The 21,222-nt window shown below is 33.7% G+C and overlaps 2 protein-coding genes across 5 annotated transcripts; both read right to left on the reverse strand.

Moving 5' to 3' along the window:
* Positions 1 to 4,717: 4,717 nt before the first annotated feature.
* Positions 4,718 to 8,216, reverse strand: LOC132057461 (uncharacterized). Of its 3 annotated transcripts, none has more exons than XM_059450075.1 (5): positions 8,077 to 8,216; positions 7,504 to 7,765; positions 6,477 to 6,685; positions 5,933 to 6,200; positions 4,718 to 5,250 (listed from the first exon to the last, which is right to left on the reverse strand). In XM_059450075.1, exons 2-5 carry the CDS (start codon positions 7,762 to 7,764, stop codon positions 4,930 to 4,932), a joined length of 1,059 nt encoding a protein of 352 aa, XP_059306058.1. In that variant the 5' UTR covers position 7,765; positions 8,077 to 8,216; the 3' UTR covers positions 4,718 to 4,929. The 3 variants fall into 3 exon arrangements, with proteins under 3 accessions (XP_059306058.1, XP_059306059.1, XP_059306057.1); XM_059450076.1 differs by lacking the exon at positions 8,077 to 8,216 and adding an exon at positions 7,875 to 8,003; XM_059450074.1 differs by lacking the exon at positions 8,077 to 8,216 and adding an exon at positions 7,884 to 7,979.
* A 7,956-nt stretch (positions 8,217 to 16,172) lies between these two features.
* On the reverse strand, positions 16,173 to 20,278 carry LOC132057460 (uncharacterized). 2 transcript variants are annotated; one of them, XM_059450072.1, is made up of 5 exons: positions 20,241 to 20,278; positions 19,014 to 19,275; positions 18,150 to 18,361; positions 17,298 to 17,565; positions 16,173 to 16,701 (listed from the first exon to the last, which is right to left on the reverse strand). In XM_059450072.1, exons 1-5 carry the CDS (start codon positions 20,261 to 20,263, stop codon positions 16,393 to 16,395), a joined length of 1,074 nt encoding a protein of 357 aa, XP_059306055.1. In that variant the 5' UTR covers positions 20,264 to 20,278; the 3' UTR covers positions 16,173 to 16,392. The 2 variants fall into 2 exon arrangements, with proteins under 2 accessions (XP_059306055.1, XP_059306056.1); XM_059450073.1 differs by lacking the exon at positions 20,241 to 20,278 and adding an exon at positions 19,384 to 19,533.
* Between the last annotated feature and the right edge of the window lie 944 nt (positions 20,279 to 21,222).

Genomic DNA, 21,222 nt, shown 5'->3' on the forward strand with positions numbered 1-21,222 from the left:
TTTGCATAGGGAAACAAAATTGGTATCTCAAATACACATCCGGTAAGTTTAATAGATGTATGCCTTGGGACATAACAATATTATTCTCTCATTGTTTTCATGTTTCACATTTATGCCGACCCTACAGGTCTTTCGCTTACAAAATAAATAAGTATGCCGTTAGCGGCATACTTATGGGCTTTGTTGCTTATACAACATTTTAAAATGCTGGAAAATTGATAAAACATTCAAAGACAATACAATTAACACTAAGTAAAATATTTCATTCATTCATAGCAAAAATTCATTCATACTAAAAACAACCATTATGGCGTCTCAACTAATCCCAATAAAATGCGTTCGACCGTTCGTAAAAGTTAAAAACGTTTTATCTTTGTTGCTTTGATTTCGCCGGGTATGGGTGGAACTTCTCGTTCATACAATGAGGAACTATGCCGATCCGCAAACTCCTATTAAATAACCACCATAAATTTGGTTTTCAACAAAAAAAATTTTCCGTCACAAATAATCCCCAATAAATGCATTTTGGCCGGTCAAATAACTTCAAATGGTTTGTCTTTGTTGTTGGTTATGGCAAGTTTTCTTAACTTAAATTCCTGGCTTAATGGGCGGAACTTATTTACATAATGAGAAACTATGCCGACCCCTATGCAAACTTCTATTATATAACAACCATTAAAGTTGTGAAAAACGTATAACTTGGATTTTCAACAAAATAGTAAAACTTTTATGAACGGAGAAGTTGAGATTAAAAAATGAACACCATCAAATTACAAAGGTGGTTAAAGTTGAAATTTATAACACAAAACAAACTGTACAATCTTATAACATTTACAAAAACACAAGGGCGCACCAAAAAAAAACAAAATTACATAGTGCAAAAAAATAACTAAGACAAACTATTTTTTCCTTTCTTCACAGATCTTGCTAACTAAAACAATCTATTTTTTTGCTTTCTTCACAGTATCTTGCTTCTTTTTTCATGTCATACTCACAAATACCTGCATAATAGAAGAAAGAATCAAAACACATAAGATTGCATAAAAACAAAAATTATTAACAAGAAAACACCAAAAAACAAAGACACACATAAATTAACTTAATTCTATGAAGTTATGCCGGAACAGTATAACTTTATGCCGTAACCGCATAACTTCGCCCAAACCAATAACTCGCCACCCGTGCATATGTTGCCTCGTACAAACACAAGCTCATGAAAACACAAGTTACTAAACAAAAAAACACCAAAAATCTTAAACTAAAGCTTATAATCGTGAAAACATATAAACTATCATAAAAAACCAAAAATCATAGCACATACAAAGTAACTTAAATCACGAAATTATGTCGAATAGGCATAAATGTAGTTTCAAAAAACAAAAATTTAACGAATAGCATATGCCGCTCGCACAAACACATTCTTCACAAACCAGATTATTAAACAAAAACAATGGGAAGAACAACATAAAACAAATTGTCACAGAAAAACTTCAAAGATTCAACCAAGAGAAAACCAAAAACGATATCAAAATCAACTAAAACATATTACGACATTCATAATACGACATTCAAAAAACCAAAATATATACATGGGCAACGTAAAAACTAAAGTTCAAAAATCATACGAAGACACTTTAACAAAACACTATAATTTTAAATCAAAAAGGATCACTTAAATATAAAAAACGATCAAGACAAAGATATCAATTCAACAAACAACAATTTAACATAAAAACAAATATTGAAACGATAAAGATCTCAAATTCGTATCTAAATTTTTAATGTATAAGACATTACACAAAACAAAGAGGAACAAGAACGGCATAAAAAAGAAAAGAAAAGGGCAAACTGATCAAAGAAAGGTTTTAACTGCAGCAGGGTAATTTCGCTTAAAAAACTTTCATTAAACAAAGATAGGCAAAAAAATTAAGTTATGATAAATGGTGAGTAAAATATAAAGACCACCTTAAAAGAAGTGGCACTACAAGTAAAAACGCTTTTCGCAGCGATAAATTTATCCTGTGATAAATTTATATCTTCTACCAAACACAGACAAAAATTAATCCCAAAGTTAGAAATGACGGGGATATCCCACCTTATACCGTGTACCAAACGACCCCTAAAGTCTAAACCACGCACGCGGGTAAATATTTTCCAATTACCTTTAAGGTCAGAACTTATGGTATGTCACCGTTTTTAAGTTAAAATAAAATTATTTTACTAGAAAACAATTATTATACTATTAATTATACTACAAAGATGGGAATATATGGAATTTTTTCGGTTTAAAATTTCTACTCGGGATTTTTTTCTTGCAAAATATAATTAATTAAGTTGATGTACTACTTTTCAGTCGAACAGGTGCAACATTCAAGTCTCCATAAAACGAGAGAAAATTATTGAGCACGATTAATACACAACCATATCAGTGGCCCACATATTATATATTATATACTATATATATACACATATATGTCACTCGATAATAAGTGATAAGACATTTTCCAAGAAGCTACGCAACCAATGATATTGGGAAAAGGAAGAAATCTACATACAAAATATCATACACACAAAGCATTTTGTGTTCATCCAGGATTCGGAAAAAAATCGTATATCAAAAAATGTGATGTTGACAACTTATCCGATTTTAATATTACTAACTATTTCCACTCGAGGTTATAATTATCGATCATACGAATATAATTTTATCGTTATATCAGCGCTTCTCGCAAAATATCTTTTGTCAGATAATTAAAATTGGAATTAGACTAGACTAAAAATAACCATCAAAATGAAAAGAGCGCCGCAAAGCTAAAAAAAAAAAAAAAAAAAATAGTTATCGACACATTTAAGAAAGAGCTTTCGGTGTCGATGATTATAGTTTTCTAGAAAGCAATAATAATTACATTTTTTTCTAATGCTATTAATTAGAAAGCATTATGGTAATTTTACTTCAACATATATTAATAGGGTGAAAATTATTTTCACCCCTCAATTTGACTTTAAAAATTAAACTTCCTCCTCAACTTTGAACAATAGATATTCTCCCCGTATAAGCTTTGAACTCCAGGCCCTGAAGTTTAACTTAAGTAAGTTTCGACCTCTAGGATACCATCCATAATCAATGTAAATAAAAATTGGGAGCGACTGTAAAAAGTGTAAAACTTAATTATCACGCCTATAACCATTTTTATAATTATTGGATTTTATTTTACCTCTTATATTAACAACCAACAAACCCTTATCTTTTAATTTTTTTAAAAAAAAATTTCGTCAATAGAAAATGCATTGAATATATTAGTACCAATATCGTTTGCCTCTCATTGCTGCAGCAAAAGTCGCTAGCCAAACTACCAAGGGGTTTGGTGGAAATGGCAGATGATCTTTCCATTTTTGCGTCTAGGATTTAATTTCCTTAATTGAGAATTTTCGACAAAAGACCGCTTTCCCTTTAATGAGTTATACATGGAATATTTAATTAATGAACTAATGTTCTCGATTATCATATGATATGTTTAAAAAAGGTAGCCAAGTCTTTTATCAAATAATCCTTTATTAAATAAATCTCAAAAGATTCATTTGAATATGTACTTTAGTCCTGGGACCACCCCTCAATTTTATTAACTCTGGCCAGCCCCTTATCATATTCAAGGTGAATTATAATCACTCATATTATTTGTCCATACATGGGTACCACAATCAGTTGGTCTGTTTTTCAATGACCCTACATCACCTAATTCAATTTCTTTTAGCTGTCCCTACACATAAAGAAATTGTGAAGAATTGTATCCTTTTAAGATAAAGTGATGATATAAGCTCAAATTAAAAAATAGATTACTTGTGCATTTCATATTAGTCAAGAAACTTTATTTAGAGTAGTTGTTGATTGATGTTCTGCCCAAAAATGAAGCAAAACTCATTAAGTATTATCTATGCTAATACATCTCCTTCCAAAAGCTAGTTGCATAAATCTGGCGTGTTCATCTGACAATCTCCTGCAACTTGTGGCATTACATTTTTAGGATAAAATATCATAAAAGTAACGTGATTATATACGAAAATAAAGTTATAATACCTTAGAATGTACTTGTGAAACCAAATGCTATAGAAAACTCATCTAGTAACAATAACGACTCAATTGCAAGCAAGTTGAATCTCCATTATTGATGTAACTCTATTTAAGCTCATTTCAGTCTAATTTAATAAATTTTACTTTCTTTAATACAAGAAGCTCACCATTTTAGTGTAGTCTGTATATACTTCTCCGACAAGATAAAAAATAAATTTTACTGCAAATTCATTCTCTGGTTGTGCTACATATATGCTGCTTCACATATTATTATTGCCAGTGGCCTTTGATAATGCCAAATATTACAGTGTTATGTAACACTAAGGCCTTTCCTTGGATGTTATTTACCTGCTTTAATCCAAATATTTGCTCAAATCAGTCTCATAATCTAAATTAGCATGAATTATAACTGCATCGCTAAAACAAATAGTACATTTTTTAGCACATAACCATCTATTACTTGAATGAAACAACTTAACTAGTATTTGAACTTGCCACCGAACCCATAACTTGTTCGTTTGACCCGTACCTAATACTATAGCTCCGTCCCTGATGACAAAGAGCTGTTGAATCCAAATGAGTCAATTTCATATCAAAATTAACATACATCATTACTGCACCAGAAAGAATAATAGGAGTTTGAGCACATAAACAACTTAACTAATACTTGATTAATAACAAAATATTTGAATTTGTACAATGACAAAGAGTCATTGAATCCAATACTAAACAAGCCCCATAGTATAGTTATATAGAAGAAAGGGCTATACAAGTAAGAATGCCTTCATTAACTTTATCTACTACTTGCATAATACAGCTTAATTGCATATATATGCTGCTTAATAAATATTCCAATTTGTTTAATGATAGAATCCTTTATAGTCAAAGGGCTCTCCAAGTAAGAAAGTCTTCATGACTTTATCTCCCATTCCTTCAGCCCATGGAAACATATGACCTCCGCCTTTCATTTCATGATAATGAACCCACGGTAGTTTCTTCGCGAGGAATCGTTGTAGTTTGACAGGTACATGACCGTCTTCATCGCCTTGCCAAATGTGAACGGAGCCTTCGCCGTTAGGGAACGGGTTCTCTAGTGTCATTGGATCAAATTCCCATGTCCCGAAACCTATCATTATGTCGCGGTGGATCGACTCGTAATCCCCTTGCTGTCTTACCAGGTCCTAACCTCAATCAATCAGGACATTCACAAGGTTAAAGATGACAGAAAGAGAGATAACAATTTGGTAATCAAATCATGACATATCATTATAATGGATTTAAGTTATATACAGTGGTACTGCAAAGAAATTTTTGCACTATCAATGTAATTTTGAGGATTTAACGAGGAATCACTTATCTTCCAAGTCACCATATCAAACTTGATATGAAGAGTTACATATTGTCGCCTCGCCTATGATGTAAAAAAGTCGATATACTGACAGCGCATATAACATGAAATTTATCCATGTTAAAAACCCTGCTCTGAGGTAGACCCCTCAAGAAAATATCAAGTGAACTTAAGTCATTGAGCAGTGGATTGTTACACTAATAGTATCAAATTTTCAATGACCATTTTTCATAGCTAACCTATTTTTTTTTCCAATTTGACTATTATGGTAAAATCTTGAGCCGCGTCGGATCTAGTATTGCGTCGGATCTAGTATTTATACATGTGGGTTCTGAGTTAAAAGAGTGAGTTGCACAATGTATATCTAACTCTATATATATATATATTCTTGTTCTTCACACGTATACAAGTGTTGTCAAACTCGCAAATCCATTATCAGATCCGTCACTGATCTTACTTCAAAGTCGCAGGCAAAGAAATGAGGATATGCTAAGAAGCTAAAAGCGAGTGCTCACCCGATATTTACTTTGATAGGAATCAAAGATAGGCATCAGTTCTCTGTCTTGGTCGAAAAGAATATCTTCACTGAACTGTGCAACGCTGGAAGCAGGAAACAACGTTTGAGTGTTCCACCAGTAAGTCAGCCATGGAAAATAGTGACCAACTCGAAGCGTCCATTGATCCCGTACGAGCTGTTCGTAGTATGTTTCTTTAGCCAAGTTTGCAGGAAAGCTACCCCACCAGTAGTTAGTCACAGGTGTTAGAAGAATTGCTCCAGCCAATCTGTGATACATTTACAATATCACAGTTAAGATGGAAACTATATGCAGATGAAGGGTAAATTTCATAAATTTTATCTTTGTCAGTGCATATAAGTTAAACTCAAGTTGTTTTAAGTGACAAGAATTAGTTTGTGACATTGGTGAAATAAGATAAAAGTTTGATGACCATTTGTGAACTTAACCCTCGATCGTCCCCAAATAATTAACCAACTTTTTCTGAAAAATCAACTTATACTAGTAGGAAATTGATATTTATATGACACAGGTTTAACAATACCTGTGAGGAATATACTTGAGAACGCCCCAGACAGCTTGTCCACCCATGGAAAATCCAATAACATTGAATTTAGATCCCAACTCCAAATGATCAGCTAACTCTTCAATATCAGAGCTAACGTCTTTGGTGTTCTTTTTGGATGGATCACTTTCTCCATAACCAGGTCTATCAATTGACACTATATATATTCCCAAACTCTGCATAACCTCCTGCAATCAGAAAATCATTAATTGCAGCCACAGTTATATCCATGTCACAGCTAAAAACAATCTTAAAATCACCAAAGGTTCTCGTGGGCGGTAAATATCCCTCCATCCTTAACTAGAGATCTCGGTTTTGAGCTCTGATGGAGTCAACTTTGTTCGGGAGCCTTAAAAATGGGACTCCCCGACATGAATCTGGATTAGTTGGCTTCCAAAGTGGGTGCCAGACACCAGGTCGGAAACCAAAAGATACTTACTAAAAACAACTTTATAAATGCAGAGATTTCGGGTTCAAGCTCTAAAAATGGAGTAATATTTGGTAAGGAATCTTAAAAGTGGGACTTTCCGATGCGAATCCAAATTAGACGGACTCCAAAGCAGGACACCAGGTGGAAAATCACAAGAATACTAAAAACAACCGTAAAAAAATATCCCTCCATCCTTAAGCAGAGATCTCGGGTTCGAACTCTGAAAACGAAATCACAGTTGATTGAGAGCCTTAAAAGAAGGACTTTCCAACGTGAATCCGAATTAGTCGGGCTCCAAAGCGGGTGTCGGACACTAGGTGGGAAAGTAAAAAAAAAATACTAAAAACAACCTTAAAAAGTACCCTCCATCCTTAACTAGATATATAGAGTTCGAGCTTTAAAAATGAAGCCGCCATTAGTCGAGAGCCTTAAGAGTGAGATTTCTTCGACTCAGACTCCAAATTTGTCGAGCCCTAAAGCAGATACCGGATACCAAGTGAAAAAAAAAAAAAACTAAAGACAGCCTTAAAGACTATTCTAATAAAAAATAGAAGAGACAAGTAAGATGATACATACAGGAGAAATAGTGGTGAGCAAAGCAACATCATGTCTAACACAATCAAAGCCATGGATGAAAACAAATTTATGTTTTGCTTGGTCTCTAGGAACACCATTTTCTTTATATGCCAAATATCTTCCATCAGAAAGCTTCACTCTTGGTGCTGTAATTGGAGGTCCATTATGTGAACCACAAATCTTTGGAGGTGGTGGCATAATTGCCCTATAAATTAGTGCCAATATCACAATTCCAAAAAGGGCTATCATCTTTCTGATCATCCTTAAAGAAAGAGGAAAAAAAAAAAAAAAAAAAACCAAGATTAGTACTATACAAAAAAGAAAAAAAAACTATTGTTCAAGAAAATAAGTAAATTTTGATGAGTTTAGACCAAAATTACCCTTATTAAAATGATGATAAAATCTTGAGATATTTTGAGTTGGACAGAAGAAAGTTCCTCCTACCTAACCTATAGAAAAGTAGAGTACTTTCAGTTTAGTGTTCTTCTTTCACTATCTTCACTTCACCTTGTTATATATAGGCTTACCCAATTCAAAAACCTTAAAAAGAAAAAACAAAAATATAGTACATACTTTGTAAAATACAAAGAAATAAAAGATCAAAACTCCTATTATTGAACTTCAGTGGCTGAGGTAGGTGGTTAGCTTTAGATAGACCCCACAAGAAATGAGGGAGGTCACTAGTGTACTTATCTAGCGGTAAAAACTTATCTGCATTTTGTGTTTATATTTAATCATATATTTTTTATAACTAAATAATGAATAGAGATAAAATATACTCCCTCCGTCCCATATTAGTTGTCTTGTTTAGTATTTCGAGAGTCAAGTTGACTAATCTTCGGAGCTAAACTGAATTAGATGAATTGAATATTTTAAAACTATAATTTATATATTCAAAAACTACACGAAAAATACTACGAGTTGCAATTCTTCTCGTATTAATAAGGTAAAAAAAAAATCTCAAAATATTGGTGAAATTTGTATAGTTTGACTTTTAAAAAAGAAAAGTGGACAAGTAATAGGGAGTATAATATTAATTATTTACTACTATATTTTACTGCTAATAATGTAGATAAAAAGACATGTTATATAACTAGGGTCTAGTTAGGTAAAAATTTATATACACAATTATCAGATTGATTTTTAAAGAGCACGACGGAATATTCCTCCTTGACTTCAGTTTTAGAATATTTCTATCCAGGATTGGAACGACCTAAATTGTAACCGAGGAAAAAAGGTGAATCAACTTTCAAAAGGTCGTTAGAAGCCTCAAATCCATTATGAATTAGAAAATGAAATAGAAAAAGAATAAGACATCGATTTGGCGCAAACTTCCAACGTGAAAAGTATCGTTTCACCGATGTAGAAGACGTCACACCATCAACGGATGCAGTGGGATGGACGTGATTCTTCTCTATTAACTAAAAGTGTTTTGTTCGACTTTATAGAATGAAGAAATATTTAATAGGAGCGCTTCTTCCTAATGGAACTCTACAAGATTCTAAAAAATCGAATCAGTAATTTCGGATACGAGATAGTGACACTCCAACCATAAAACGTAGCAAGTCCTATTCACCATCAATGAGATTCTAAATTAATCGGATCAATAAATTTCGAATACCAAAAACGAAAAAAAGACATCCCATGAAGAGGAACATGGTGACACACCAACCATAAAATCATTGCCAAGGTGCTTAATACAAGGTTGAAATTGGTAGTGGATTATCTGGTAGGAAGATCTCAGTCAGCTTTCATTATGGGGAGAAATATACCGGATAATGTTATCTTAGCTCATGAATTACTGAAGGTTATACTCATAAAAATATCTCCCCAAGGTGTTTAACTAAAGTGGATATCAGAAAAGCCTATGACTCAATAGAATAGGGCTTCTTGAAACATCTGTTGCTGGAGCTTGGCTTTCCACTTAGAATGGTGCAATGGATAATGGAATGTGTAGGTGCAGTCTGTTATTCAGTCTTGATCAATGGGGTGTTAACTCCCATATTTGAAGCAAAAAAATGATTCAGACAAGGGGACCCAATGTCCCCTTATTTGTTTGTACTAGTAATAAGTACCTCAATAAATCATTGAAGCAGTTAGAGCACAAACCTGACTTCAACTACCACCCTAAGCGTGCTAAGTTGAAAATATCTCATACATGCTTTGCTAATGACCTATCACTATGCTGCAGAGCTGATACTTCTTCTATTCAGCTTCTGATGGAATCCTTTGAGCATTTCTCAGCAGTTTCGAGTTAAAGGCAAACATGGAAAAAAGTAATCTCTACATTGCAGGGGTCACAAACCAGTTCAATGAACAACTGATAGAGGACTTATATTTCTCAACCGGTACTTTGCTATTAAATACCTTGGAGTGCCCTTATCCTCGAAAAACTCACTCATCGGTCGATTCCATTGCCAGTGGATGAAATCATGGCAGTATTTGAATCTTTGGACACCAAATTCTATCGTACTCGGGAAAATTTTGCCCAGCGATCAAAAAGATGTCTTTGTTTGAAATGCCAACTTATTGGAGTCGGGTATTCCTTCTCCCTAAGAAGGTGCACAAGCTGGTGAAAAGTATATGCAGAAACTATTTATGGAGTGGAACAAATGAATATGCCAAGAAGAACCCTATAGCTTGGGAAACTCTATGTCAATCCAAATCATCTGGAGGACTGAATATTATACACTTTGAAGATTGGAACAAGGCAGCACTTAGTAAGTTACTATGTGTAGTTACCAAAAAGAAAGACAGACTATGAGTGTTATGGATTCACACACATTATATAAAGAATAGAGATATAAGTGAACTACCAACACCAAAACAAGCTACTTGGTTGGTGAGAAAGATACTGGATGCAAGGGCATGGTTCACAACTTTGCAAGACCTGGACAACTTTAGCACTGCTTGCAAGTTTAGTATAAAGAAGGCTTACATTTGTATGATGCCACAATTCCCCAAAGTCCAATGGAAATCACTAGTGCTGCTCAAAGGCCTTATTCCAAGGCACCAATTTATACTCTGGATGGCAGTACAAAATAGACTAGCAACTAAAAATAGACTAGCAACTAATGATAGACTAGCTAGCTGGGGTATGCAGGTAAACACATTATGTCAGTTATGTAATGTTGTAGTTGATGAAAATCACATACATTTGTTCTTTGAATGCACATACTCTACTTTCATATGGAAAAACTTTCTTCCTTTGGATGGGCATAAACAGGCAAATTGACTGCTGGAAGAATGAGGTTGTTTGGCTTGCTAGAAGGGTGCAGAGTAACAGTTCAAAATGGCATATAGTTGTTTTCGTGTTTGCTGCTGTTGTTTTATCATATATGGGCAGAGCGGAATGCTAGAAAATTTCAAAAAGCAGGAGCAATGCGGACAAAATAAAGGAAATAGCCCTGTAATTGCACATTGCAAGACAGAGTCAAGTTAAATGGCATCAAACTCTAACTAGTTTGAATAGTTACCCTTGCTGATTAATGTTAGCTGCTTGCTGATGCGGTACGCTAAGTTATTTACCCTTTTGGAGATGGAAACTAAGTAATGATAGAAAGCGACAGACATGTCGCCTCTACCAGAGTATGACGGGATCCGACCGTAAGCGAACACCGGCTTATCCGTTGCTTTGAACATTATAAACCATAACTCAAAGAACACCGCACATGAGTAAAAGGCTCAAAATAGGAATATAAACTCATTCAAAGACACCTTATGTACATATGCGGACCGACAAAGTCGCCACAACATAACGTACGTATCATAAAGCGGCAAGGCTAACGATGGAAATACCAAGAGCTCGAAATAAGGCCGACAAGGCCTTTAATATATTATACAACATTATGAACCGGTGGAGCTATAAAACATCTAAGCTGTACGGAACACGTCCCAGGCCTACATAGGTAAACACGAAGCCATCATGAGACAATACCAAATGGATCGCAACTCGAGAAGTAGGTGGAGTGCTCCTGGGAACCATTGAGAAACACCTACGGGTGATCCGTCTCGTCTACACACGGGCATGAGCGCGGCGTCAGAAAGGGACGTCGCATCGAAAAATGTCCGAGTATGTAAGTTATGAATAACAACATAATATAGATATGAAAGAATAACATGGAGGATAACATCGTACGTACGGATGCCTAAACGAAGCGGTGTCATGCATGCTTTTTAGCTCTTTAAAAAAAAATATTCTTATACATCTATATAGTACCGTGCCGGCCATTAAGGCTCGATGTCATATATATAGTATCGTACCCGGTCATTAAGGCTCGGTGTTATCATCGTTGCCCGTCGATACTGCCTCCCACGTCCGGGGCAACATCATAACATGCCTAACGGTGGTGTGCACGTCTCGTTCCATGCCCGCCGACTATAGCGCGGCGTTTGTGAGAAAATACATACATATATAAAAACATGCATAAGAGCCCAATCAAAAGCCACAACTATATCGGAGTGACGTAAGGTCGGTACCTCCGATTATATTATGGATGGGTCACTAAATACATTTATCCCTTGAAGGAACAATTATTATAAGGTGAGATCAATAACAATGAATAAAATCGAGAAAGTCACAGAAATAAGCTCAATAATCTCATAATAGCATTAAAATCATAAACTTTGGAATTTCTAGAATTAAGATCTTCATTATCATGCTCATCATAGAAAACATCTCATCTTAAATATCATAGACGTTTTCAAGAATCATGAACTTCTAACTTTAGAGGTAAGAGAATTATGGAAACATATATGGAATCATAAAATAGGAATCATGCCTTTTGAGCAAAATCATAAGATGAGATCAACATCAACAAACATAATCAAAATCTTGAAAACCCATTTCCCGGTAATCTCATAACGACATTAAACCATAACTTTTTGGAATCTCGAAATGGGATCATCATAATCCTCATCATGGTCCTTAGAAACGATCGTCTTTAGCATCATAAGGATTTTGATGAATCATGAACTCGTTAGTATTTTTGTAATAAGGTATTATGAAAGGCATGTGTCGTTCACAGAAATGAATCATGCCTTTAAAAAAAAAGAATAACCTTAACATGCACATTCAACCCTCCCGATTATCCGCACTTATTCGTTCGAATTCGTGTGATATTCACATTTAAGAGTATTCACACTATCATTAGACTCATCATAGTATAGTTATACTAGACTTTATAATGCCATTAAAATCGAAAGACATCTTCCCCGTTTTTATATGCCTAAAATTCTCGAAATTCAATTATTTGACCAATAACATCAACAACAATACCAATAGTAATAACATCATTTTCAACAACATATGCCATAAAAGCATCTCACATACATTGTTTTCAACTTTTATAACTAACCAACTTACTATACAATTATTTAACGACTTTATCTCTGTAAATAAGCCTTAAATAATACCAAAAGAGAAAGATTCATACCTTTTTTCTTGTTAAGACAACAATATCCTCAATATCCACGCTAAAATCCACCGCAAAACAATACTAAAATCACAATCATGCGTTACCCGGACCTAAACCACCACTTCGCTACTTGAAAAATGCTCGCTTTTTAATATCCTCACTCTCCCTTCTAAAATACGAAATTTAGGAGCTAAAACACAGGTGAAAAAAGGGGTTATTACCCTTTATATAGGAGTCAAATTCGGGTCGGGTCACTGTAGCAGTTTACTGTAGTAGTAGTACTATAGCAAGTCGGTACTGTAGCACGCGTTTCGGCTTTGTCAGCCGAACTTGTAACGTCCATAATTCTCTACTCCAATGTCCTATCAACGAGCGGTTTATTGCGTTGGAAACTAGACTCGACGAACTTTATTTTAGGCTTTTGAAACACCTTAAAACTCCTAATATAATAGGCAATATACCCCTCCAAAGTTGACTAAAAATCTGCCCAAAATCCTGCCAACTTTTTTCAAATTTTCGTCAAACTTATTTTCTTCGAATTGCTTGATCCCGAAATCTTCCGAAACTCTCTATACATGATATTTATCATTTATTATACTTGATAATGGTCATGTTCTTGTGTTTTCAAGATTTGTGCTTTCAAGATTGTCCTTCCCGGTTATGAGTTACGAGGTCATAATTCGTCCTTTACTTCGTTGTTAAATTTCTTACATGGCCATACACCTTCCAAAACTTTATGGGACGTCTCTAATACTCCATTATTACGGTGAAGTACGTGGCATGCTCATGCTCTGAAAGTGCGAGGTGTAACAAGACACATAGAGTTTCTTTGTCACATGTTATTTTTGAGAATCCTGTCTCTGTAGCCCAACTAAGCAGGTTGTGTACAGATTCCAGTTGATTAATACAAATTTTCAGTTTGACCAAAAAAAGAAAGTGGTTTGTGGGGCAGGAGCATGTAGAGGTCATCACTAAAATTCTTGCTTTGCTTTGAAGAAAATTCCACTAAGAATGACAACTAATTTGACAAAAGGAAATGAACGTTGTCATACCCACATTGGACCTATTTAAAAAGAAATAAAAGAACCCATACTATATTTTTAATTTGACAGAATTTTCTAGTTAATTAAGTATACAAAACGATGGTTCAAAAACAGTTTACATTCTTTTTTATGCAGTAGGAGACAATTAGCGATATTTAAAGAATATTGAGTTGTATAATAAGATCCAAAACTTACCAAATTTTGATTCTCAAATAAGTGGTATCAGTATAGGACGAAAAGTAAAAACAGATCCAAATAAAAATAAACGAAAGTAATTGCAAACGATAAGTTTGGACCATGAATTTAGAATGCAAGTAATGTACACGAATTTAGAATGCAAGTAATGTATCTTGTATATAAATTTTTGAACTATGATTAAAGTAAATATATTTTTACTTTAATATATAACGATTAAAGTAAAATTACTCTACATACTCTAAAGTCTGAACCCCGCATGCGAGTAAATATTTTCCAATTACCGTTAAGGTCAAAACTTATGGTATGTCACCGTTTTTAAGTTAAAATAAAATTATTTTACTAGAAAACAATTATTATACTATTAATTATACTACTAAGATGCGTTTAAAATTTCTACTCGGGATTTCGTTTGCCTCTCATTACTGCAGCAAAAGTCGCTAGCCAAACTACCAAGGGGTTTGGTGGGCAGATGAAATCTTTTCGCTCTTTAGGTTTAGAATTTAAACTCTGGGAATGGAAAAATTTTCGATAAAGATGGTTTCCCTCTTTAATGAGCCATACACGTTGTGAATATCGATTAGTCGAGCCAATAAGTATCGATTATCATATGATATATTTAAAAAAGATAGCCAATATTTTTATCAAATAATCTTTATTAAATAAATCATAAAAGATTCATTTGAATATGTACTTTAGTCCTGGGACCACCCCTCCATTTTATTAACTCTGGCCAGCCCCTTGTCATATGCAAGGTGAATTATGAGCCCGTTTGGATTGGCTTATAAAGTTAAGCATAAAGTTATTAACTTTTTTGAGTGTTTAATTTTAGTTACAAATTAAAGTCATTTTATCTTAAAATAAATTAAAAAAATTAATTGAGCGTTTTTACTTTATCTAAATTTTTTATAAATTGAAAAAACATTGCATTCCAACTTATTTTTTTTGTAATATAAGTACGAACTGCCCAAATTTTAAACATAAGTTTTTTCTTAAAAAAGCCCATCCAAACAGGCTCTATAATTACTCATATTATTTGTCCATACATGGGTACCACAACCAATTGGTATGTTTTTCAATGACCCTACATCACCTAATTCAATTTCTTTTAGCTGTCCCTACACATAAACAAATAGTGAAGAATTATATCCTTTTAAGATAAAGTGATGATATAAGCCCAATAACGAAGCAAAGCTGATTAAGTATTATCTATGCTAATACATCTCCTTCTAACATCTCCTTCTAATAGCTAGTTGCATAAATCTGGCATGTTCATCTGACAATTCCTGCAGTTTATGGCATTACATTTTTAGGATAAAGCATCATAAAAGTAACTTGGTATATAAGAAAATGAACTTATAGTACCTTAATATATACTTGTGAAATTAAATGCTATAGAAATCTCATCTAGTAATAATAACAACTCAATTTCAAGCAAGTGGACATCACTTACATGAATCTTCATTATTAATGTAGCTCTATTTAAGCTTGTTTTAGTCCAATATTATAAATTTTAGTTTCTTTTACACAAGAAGTTCACCATTTATTGTATATACACATCTCCGAAAATATGAAAAACAAAAGTCATTGCAAAATCATACTTTAGTCGTGCTACATATATACTGCTTCACATAATTATTGGCCTTTGATAATGCTAAATATTACAGTGTTATGCAGCAGTAAGGCCTGTTGTTGAGTGTTTTTTACATGATTTAATCAGAATATTTGCTCAAATCAGTCTCGTAATCAAAATTAGAATGAACGATAATTGCATCAATAAAACAAATAGTATGTTTTGTTAACACATAACCATCTATTACTTGAATGAAACAACTTAACTAGCATTTGAACTTGCCACCGAACCCATAACTTATTCGTTTGACCCGTACCTAATAGTATAACTCCGCCCCTGATGACAAAGAGCTGTTGAATCCAAAAGTCAATTTCATATCAAAATTAACATATATCATTACTGCACCAGAAAGAATAACAGGAGTTTAAGCACATAAACAACTTAACTAATAGTACTTGATTATTAACAAAACATTTGAATTTGTAAAATGACGAAGAGTCATTGAAACCAATACTAAACAAGCCCCATAGTATAGTTATATAGAACAAAGGGCTATAAAAGTAAGAATGGCTTCATGAACTTTATCTATCACTTGCATAATACAACTTAATTGGCATATATATGCTTGTTAACAAATAATCCAATTTGTTGAATGATAGAATCATTTATATTCAAAGGGCTCTCCAAGTAAGAAAGTCTTCATGACTTTATCTCCCATTCCTTCAGCCCATGGAAACATATGGCCTCCTCCTTTCATTTCATGATAATGAACCCACGGTAGTTTCTTCGCGAGGAATCGTTGTAGTTTGACGGGTACATGACCGTCTTCATCGCCTTGCCAAATGTGAACGGAGCCTTCACCGTTAGGGAACGGGTTCTCTAGTCTCATTGGATCGAATTCCCATGTCCCGAAACCTATCATTAGGTCGCGGTGGATCGATTCGTAATCCCCTTGCTGTCTTACCAGGTCCTAACCTCAATCAATCAGCAAATAGCAAGGTTAAAAATGAGAGAAAGAGATAACAATTTGCTAATCAAATCGTGACATATCATTATAATGTATTTAAGTTATATACAGTAACATTGTAAAGAAATCTTTGCTCCATCAGTGTAATTTTGAGGATTTAACGAGGAATCACTCTATCTTCCAAGTTACCATATCAAACTTGATATGAAGAGTTACCTATTGTCGCCTCGCCTATGATGTAAAAAGTCGATATACTGACAGTGCATATAACTTGAACTCTTTCCATGTAAAAAACACTGCTCTGCGATAGATCCTCCAGAAAATATCAAGTGAACTTAAGTCATTGAGCAGTGGATTGTTACACTAATAGTACCAAATTTTTAAATGATTATATGGTAAAATCTTGAGCAGCGTCGGATCTAGTATTTATACGTGTGGGTTCCGAGTTAAAAGAGTGAGTTACACAATGTATATTTAACTCTATATATTCTTGTTCTTCACACGTATATATAAGTGTCATCAAACTCGCTAATCATCTTACTTCAAGGTCGCGTGCAATGAAATGAGGATATGCTAAGAAGCTAAAAACGAGTGCTCACCCGATATTTACTTTGATAGGAATCAAAGATAGGCATCAGTTCTCTGTCTTGGTCGAAAAGGATATCTTCACTGAACTGTGCAACGCTGGAAGCAGGAAACAACGTTTGAGTGTTCCACCAGTAAGTCAGCCATGGAAAATAGTGAGCAACTCGAAGCGTCCATTGATCCTGTACGAGCTGTTCGTAGTACGTTTCTTTAGTCAAGTTTGCAGGAAAACTACCCCACCAGTAGTTAGTCACAGGTGTTAGAAGAATTGCTCCAGCCAATCTGTTACAAATTTACAATGTCACAGTTAAGATGTAAACTATATGCAGAGGAATCATAATTTTACAAATATAAACAAACTTCTATTTTTGAACTTGCTTCAATAAATCGCAAGTTCAATGACTAGCTGTAACTGAAAGTTCCGAAAGCTGACATGGCATACCCCCCGGGGCATTTTTGCTGATGTAGCATGCCGATTCAGTTATTTGAGTTTAACTTTTATATATATCGATAATATAAAGAATCTTTACCCTATCAGGTCATTCAAAAGATATCTACAGACAACGATGTACAAGAAGTGAAATTCATAATTTTTGAAATAAGGCAGGTTATCTACTACAACATGTAAACCGGTAACCATATAGACTAAAATTGTTTATACTGTCAGTGCATAGATATACGTTAAACTCCAGTTGTTTTGAAGTGACAAGAATTAGTGTTGTGACTTTGGTGCAATAAGATGAAAGTTTGCTGACCATCCGTGAACTTAACCCTTGATAGTCCCCAAATAATTAACCAACTTTTTCTGAAAAATCAACTTTTACTAGTAGGAAATTGATTTTTATATGACACAGGTTTAACAATACCTGTGAGGAATATACTTGAGAACGCCCCAGACAGCTTGTCCACCCATGGAAAATCCAATAACATTGAATTTAGATCCCAACTCCAAATGATCAGCTAACTCTTCAATATCAAGAGCTAATGTCTTTGGTGTTCTTTTTGGATGAGGATCACTTTCTCCATAACCAGGTCTATCAATTGACACTATATATATTCCCAAACTCTGCATAACCTCCTGCAATCAGAAAATCATTAATTGCAGCCACAGTTATATCCATGTTACAGCTAAAAACCACCTTAAAATCACCTAAGGTTCTCGTGGGGGGTAAATATCCCTCCATCCTTAACTAGATATCTCGATTTCGAAGTCGACTTTTGTCGGGAGCCTTAAAAATGGGACTCCCCGACATGAATCTGGATTAGTCAGCTTCCAAAGTAGGTGCCGGACACCAGGTGGGAAACCAAAAGATACTTACTAAAAACAACTTTATAAATGTAGAGATTTCGGGTTCAAACTCTAAAAATGGAGTAATAGTTGGTCCGGAATCTAAAAAGTGGGACTTTTCGACGCGAATCCAAATTAGATGGACTCCAAAGCGGGTGTTGGACACCAGGTGAAAAACCACAAAGAATACTAAAGACAACCTTAAAAAAATATCCTTCCATCCTTAAGCAGAGATCTCGGATTCGAACTTTGAAAATGAAATCACATTTGATTGAGAGCCTTAAAGTGGGACATTCCAACGTGAATCCGAATTAGTCGAGCCCTAAAGCAGATAGCAAACACCAAGTGGGAAACCAAAAAAAAAAAAAAAAAAAAAAAAGCTAAAGACAGCCTTAAAGACTATTCTAAGAAAAAAGAAAAAAACAAGTAAGTTGATACATACAGGAGAAATAGTGGTGAGCAAAGCAACATCATGTCTAACACAATCAAAGCCATGGATGAAAACAAATTTATGTTTTGCTTGGTCTCTAGGGACACCATTTTCTTTATATGCTAAATATCTCCCATCAGATAGCTTCACTCTTGGTGCTGTAATTGGAGGTCCATTACGTGAACCACAAATCTTTGGAGGTGGTGGCATAATTGCCCTATAAATTAGTGCCAATATCACAATTCCAAAAAGGGCTATCATCTTTCTGATCATCCTTAAAGAAAAAAAAAAAAAGAAACCAAGATTAGTACTATACAAAAAAGAAAAAAAATATATAGTTCAGGAAAATATGAAAATTTTGATGAGTTTAGACCACAATTACCCTTATAAAAATGATGATAAAATCTTGAGATATTTTGAGTTGGAGGAGAAAAGTTCCTCCTATCTAACTTATAAAAAATTAGTTGGACAATTCAAGAACATTAAATAAATATCCAAATAAAATTGATAAGGATATGAAAGGAATGGTCACAGTTCTTTGCTACAAAAGTGTAGAGTACTTTCAGTTTAGTGTTCTTTCATTATCTTCACTTCACCTTGTTATATATAGGTGTACCTAATTCAAAAACTTTAGAAAAAAAAAAATTAATATACTTTGTAAACTACAAAAAAATAAAAGATCAAAAGTCATTTTTTTTTTTTTTTTTGAAACTGGTAAATTTAGATCAAAAGTCATATTATTGAACTTCAGTGGTTGAGGTAGGTGGTTAGCTTTAATATATAGACAACACAAGAAATAAGGGAGGTCACTAGTGTCTTATCTGGCGGTAAAAACTTATATGCACTCTGTGTTTATATTTAATCATATTTTTTTATAACTGAATAATGAATAGAGATAAAATATATAATTTTAATTATTTACTACTACATTTTACTGCTAATAATAATGTAGATAAAAGGACATGTTATATAACTAAGGTCTAGTTAGGTAAAACTTTATATCACAATTATCAGATTGATTTTTAAAGAGCACGATGGAATATTCCTCCTTGACTTCAGTTTTAGTATATTTCTATCCAGAATTGGAACGACCTAAATTGTAACCGAGGAAAAAAGCTGAATCAACTTTCGAAAGGTCGTTAGAAGCCTCAAATCCATTATGAATTAGAAAATGAAATAAGAAAAAAGAATAAGACATCGATTTGGCGCAAACTTCCAACATGAAAAGTGTCGTTTCACCTATGTAGAAGACGTCCCACCATCAACGGATGTAGTGGGATGGACGTGATTCTTCTCTATTATATAAAAGTTTTTTGTTCAAATTTTGAGAATGAAGAAATACTTAGTAGGGGCGCTTCTTCCATGAGACTCTACAAGATTCTAAATTCATCGAATAAGTAATTTCGGATACGAGATAGTGACACATCAACCATATAGTGTAGCAAGTCCTATTCACCGTTAACGAGATTCTAAACTGATCGGATCAACAAATTTCGTATACCAATTTTTATTTTAGAAAAAGGACATCCCATGAAGGGAAGATGGTGATCACCAACCATAAAAGATAATATGATTTAAGAAAGTGGTTTGTGGGGTAGGAGCATGTAGAGGTCATCACTAATATTCTTGCTTTGCGTGGAGGAAAATTCCACTAAGAATGACAACTAATTTAATGTGCTGACAAAAGGAAATGAACATTATCACACCCACTTTGACCTATTTAAAAAAGAAATAAAAGAACCCATACCATATTTTTAATTTGACAAAATTTTCGAGTTAATTAAGTATGCAAAACGATGTTTTAAAAAAATAGTTAACGTACTTTTTTGTGCAGTAGGAGACAATTTGCGATATTTAAAGAATACTGAATAGTATAATAGGATCCAAAACTTACCAAATTTTGATTCTCAAAGACGTGATATTAGTATAGGACGAAAAGTATTAGCAGGTCCAAATCAAAATAAACGAAAGTAATTGCAAACGATAAGTTTGGACCAGAATTTAGAATGCAAGTAATGTATCTTGTATATAAAATTTTGACCTATGATTAAAGTAAATATGTTTTTAATTTAATTTATCACGATTAAACTAAAAATACTCTACATATTCTAAAGTCTAAACCACGCATGCGAATAAATATTTTCCAATTACCTTTAAGGTCAGAACTTATGTTATGTCACCATTTTTAAGTTAAAATAAAATTATTTTACTAGAAACAATT

The sequence above is a fragment of the Lycium ferocissimum genome, chromosome 5 (genome assembly GCF_029784015.1).
Source record: "Lycium ferocissimum isolate CSIRO_LF1 chromosome 5, AGI_CSIRO_Lferr_CH_V1, whole genome shotgun sequence".
NCBI classification, from domain to species: domain Eukaryota; kingdom Viridiplantae; phylum Streptophyta; class Magnoliopsida; order Solanales; family Solanaceae; genus Lycium; species Lycium ferocissimum.

Bases quoted from the DNA above. Each gene is read 5' to 3' on its own strand.
- LOC132057461 (XM_059450075.1), bottom strand. From the start codon at position 7,764: ATGATCAGAAAGATGATAGCCCTTTTTGGAATTGTGATATTGGCACTA. The intron at 6,201-6,476 runs GTATTGTTAAAC...AATGTATCACAG, and splicing joins CTCAAGTATATTCCTCACAG to ATTGGCTGGAGCAATTCTTC. The intron at 5,251-5,932 runs GTGAGCACTCGC...GATTGAGGTTAG, and splicing joins CCTATCAAAGTAAATATCGG to GACCTGGTAAGACAGCAAGG.
- LOC132057460 (XM_059450072.1), bottom strand. From the start codon at position 20,263: ATGGTGGGACGTCTTCTACATAG. The intron at 19,276-20,240 runs GTGAAACGACAC...TTTTTCTTTAAG, and splicing joins GTGGGACGTCTTCTACATAG to GATGATCAGAAAGATGATAG. The intron at 16,702-17,297 runs GTGAGCACTCGT...GATTGAGGTTAG, and splicing joins CCTATCAAAGTAAATATCGG to GACCTGGTAAGACAGCAAGG.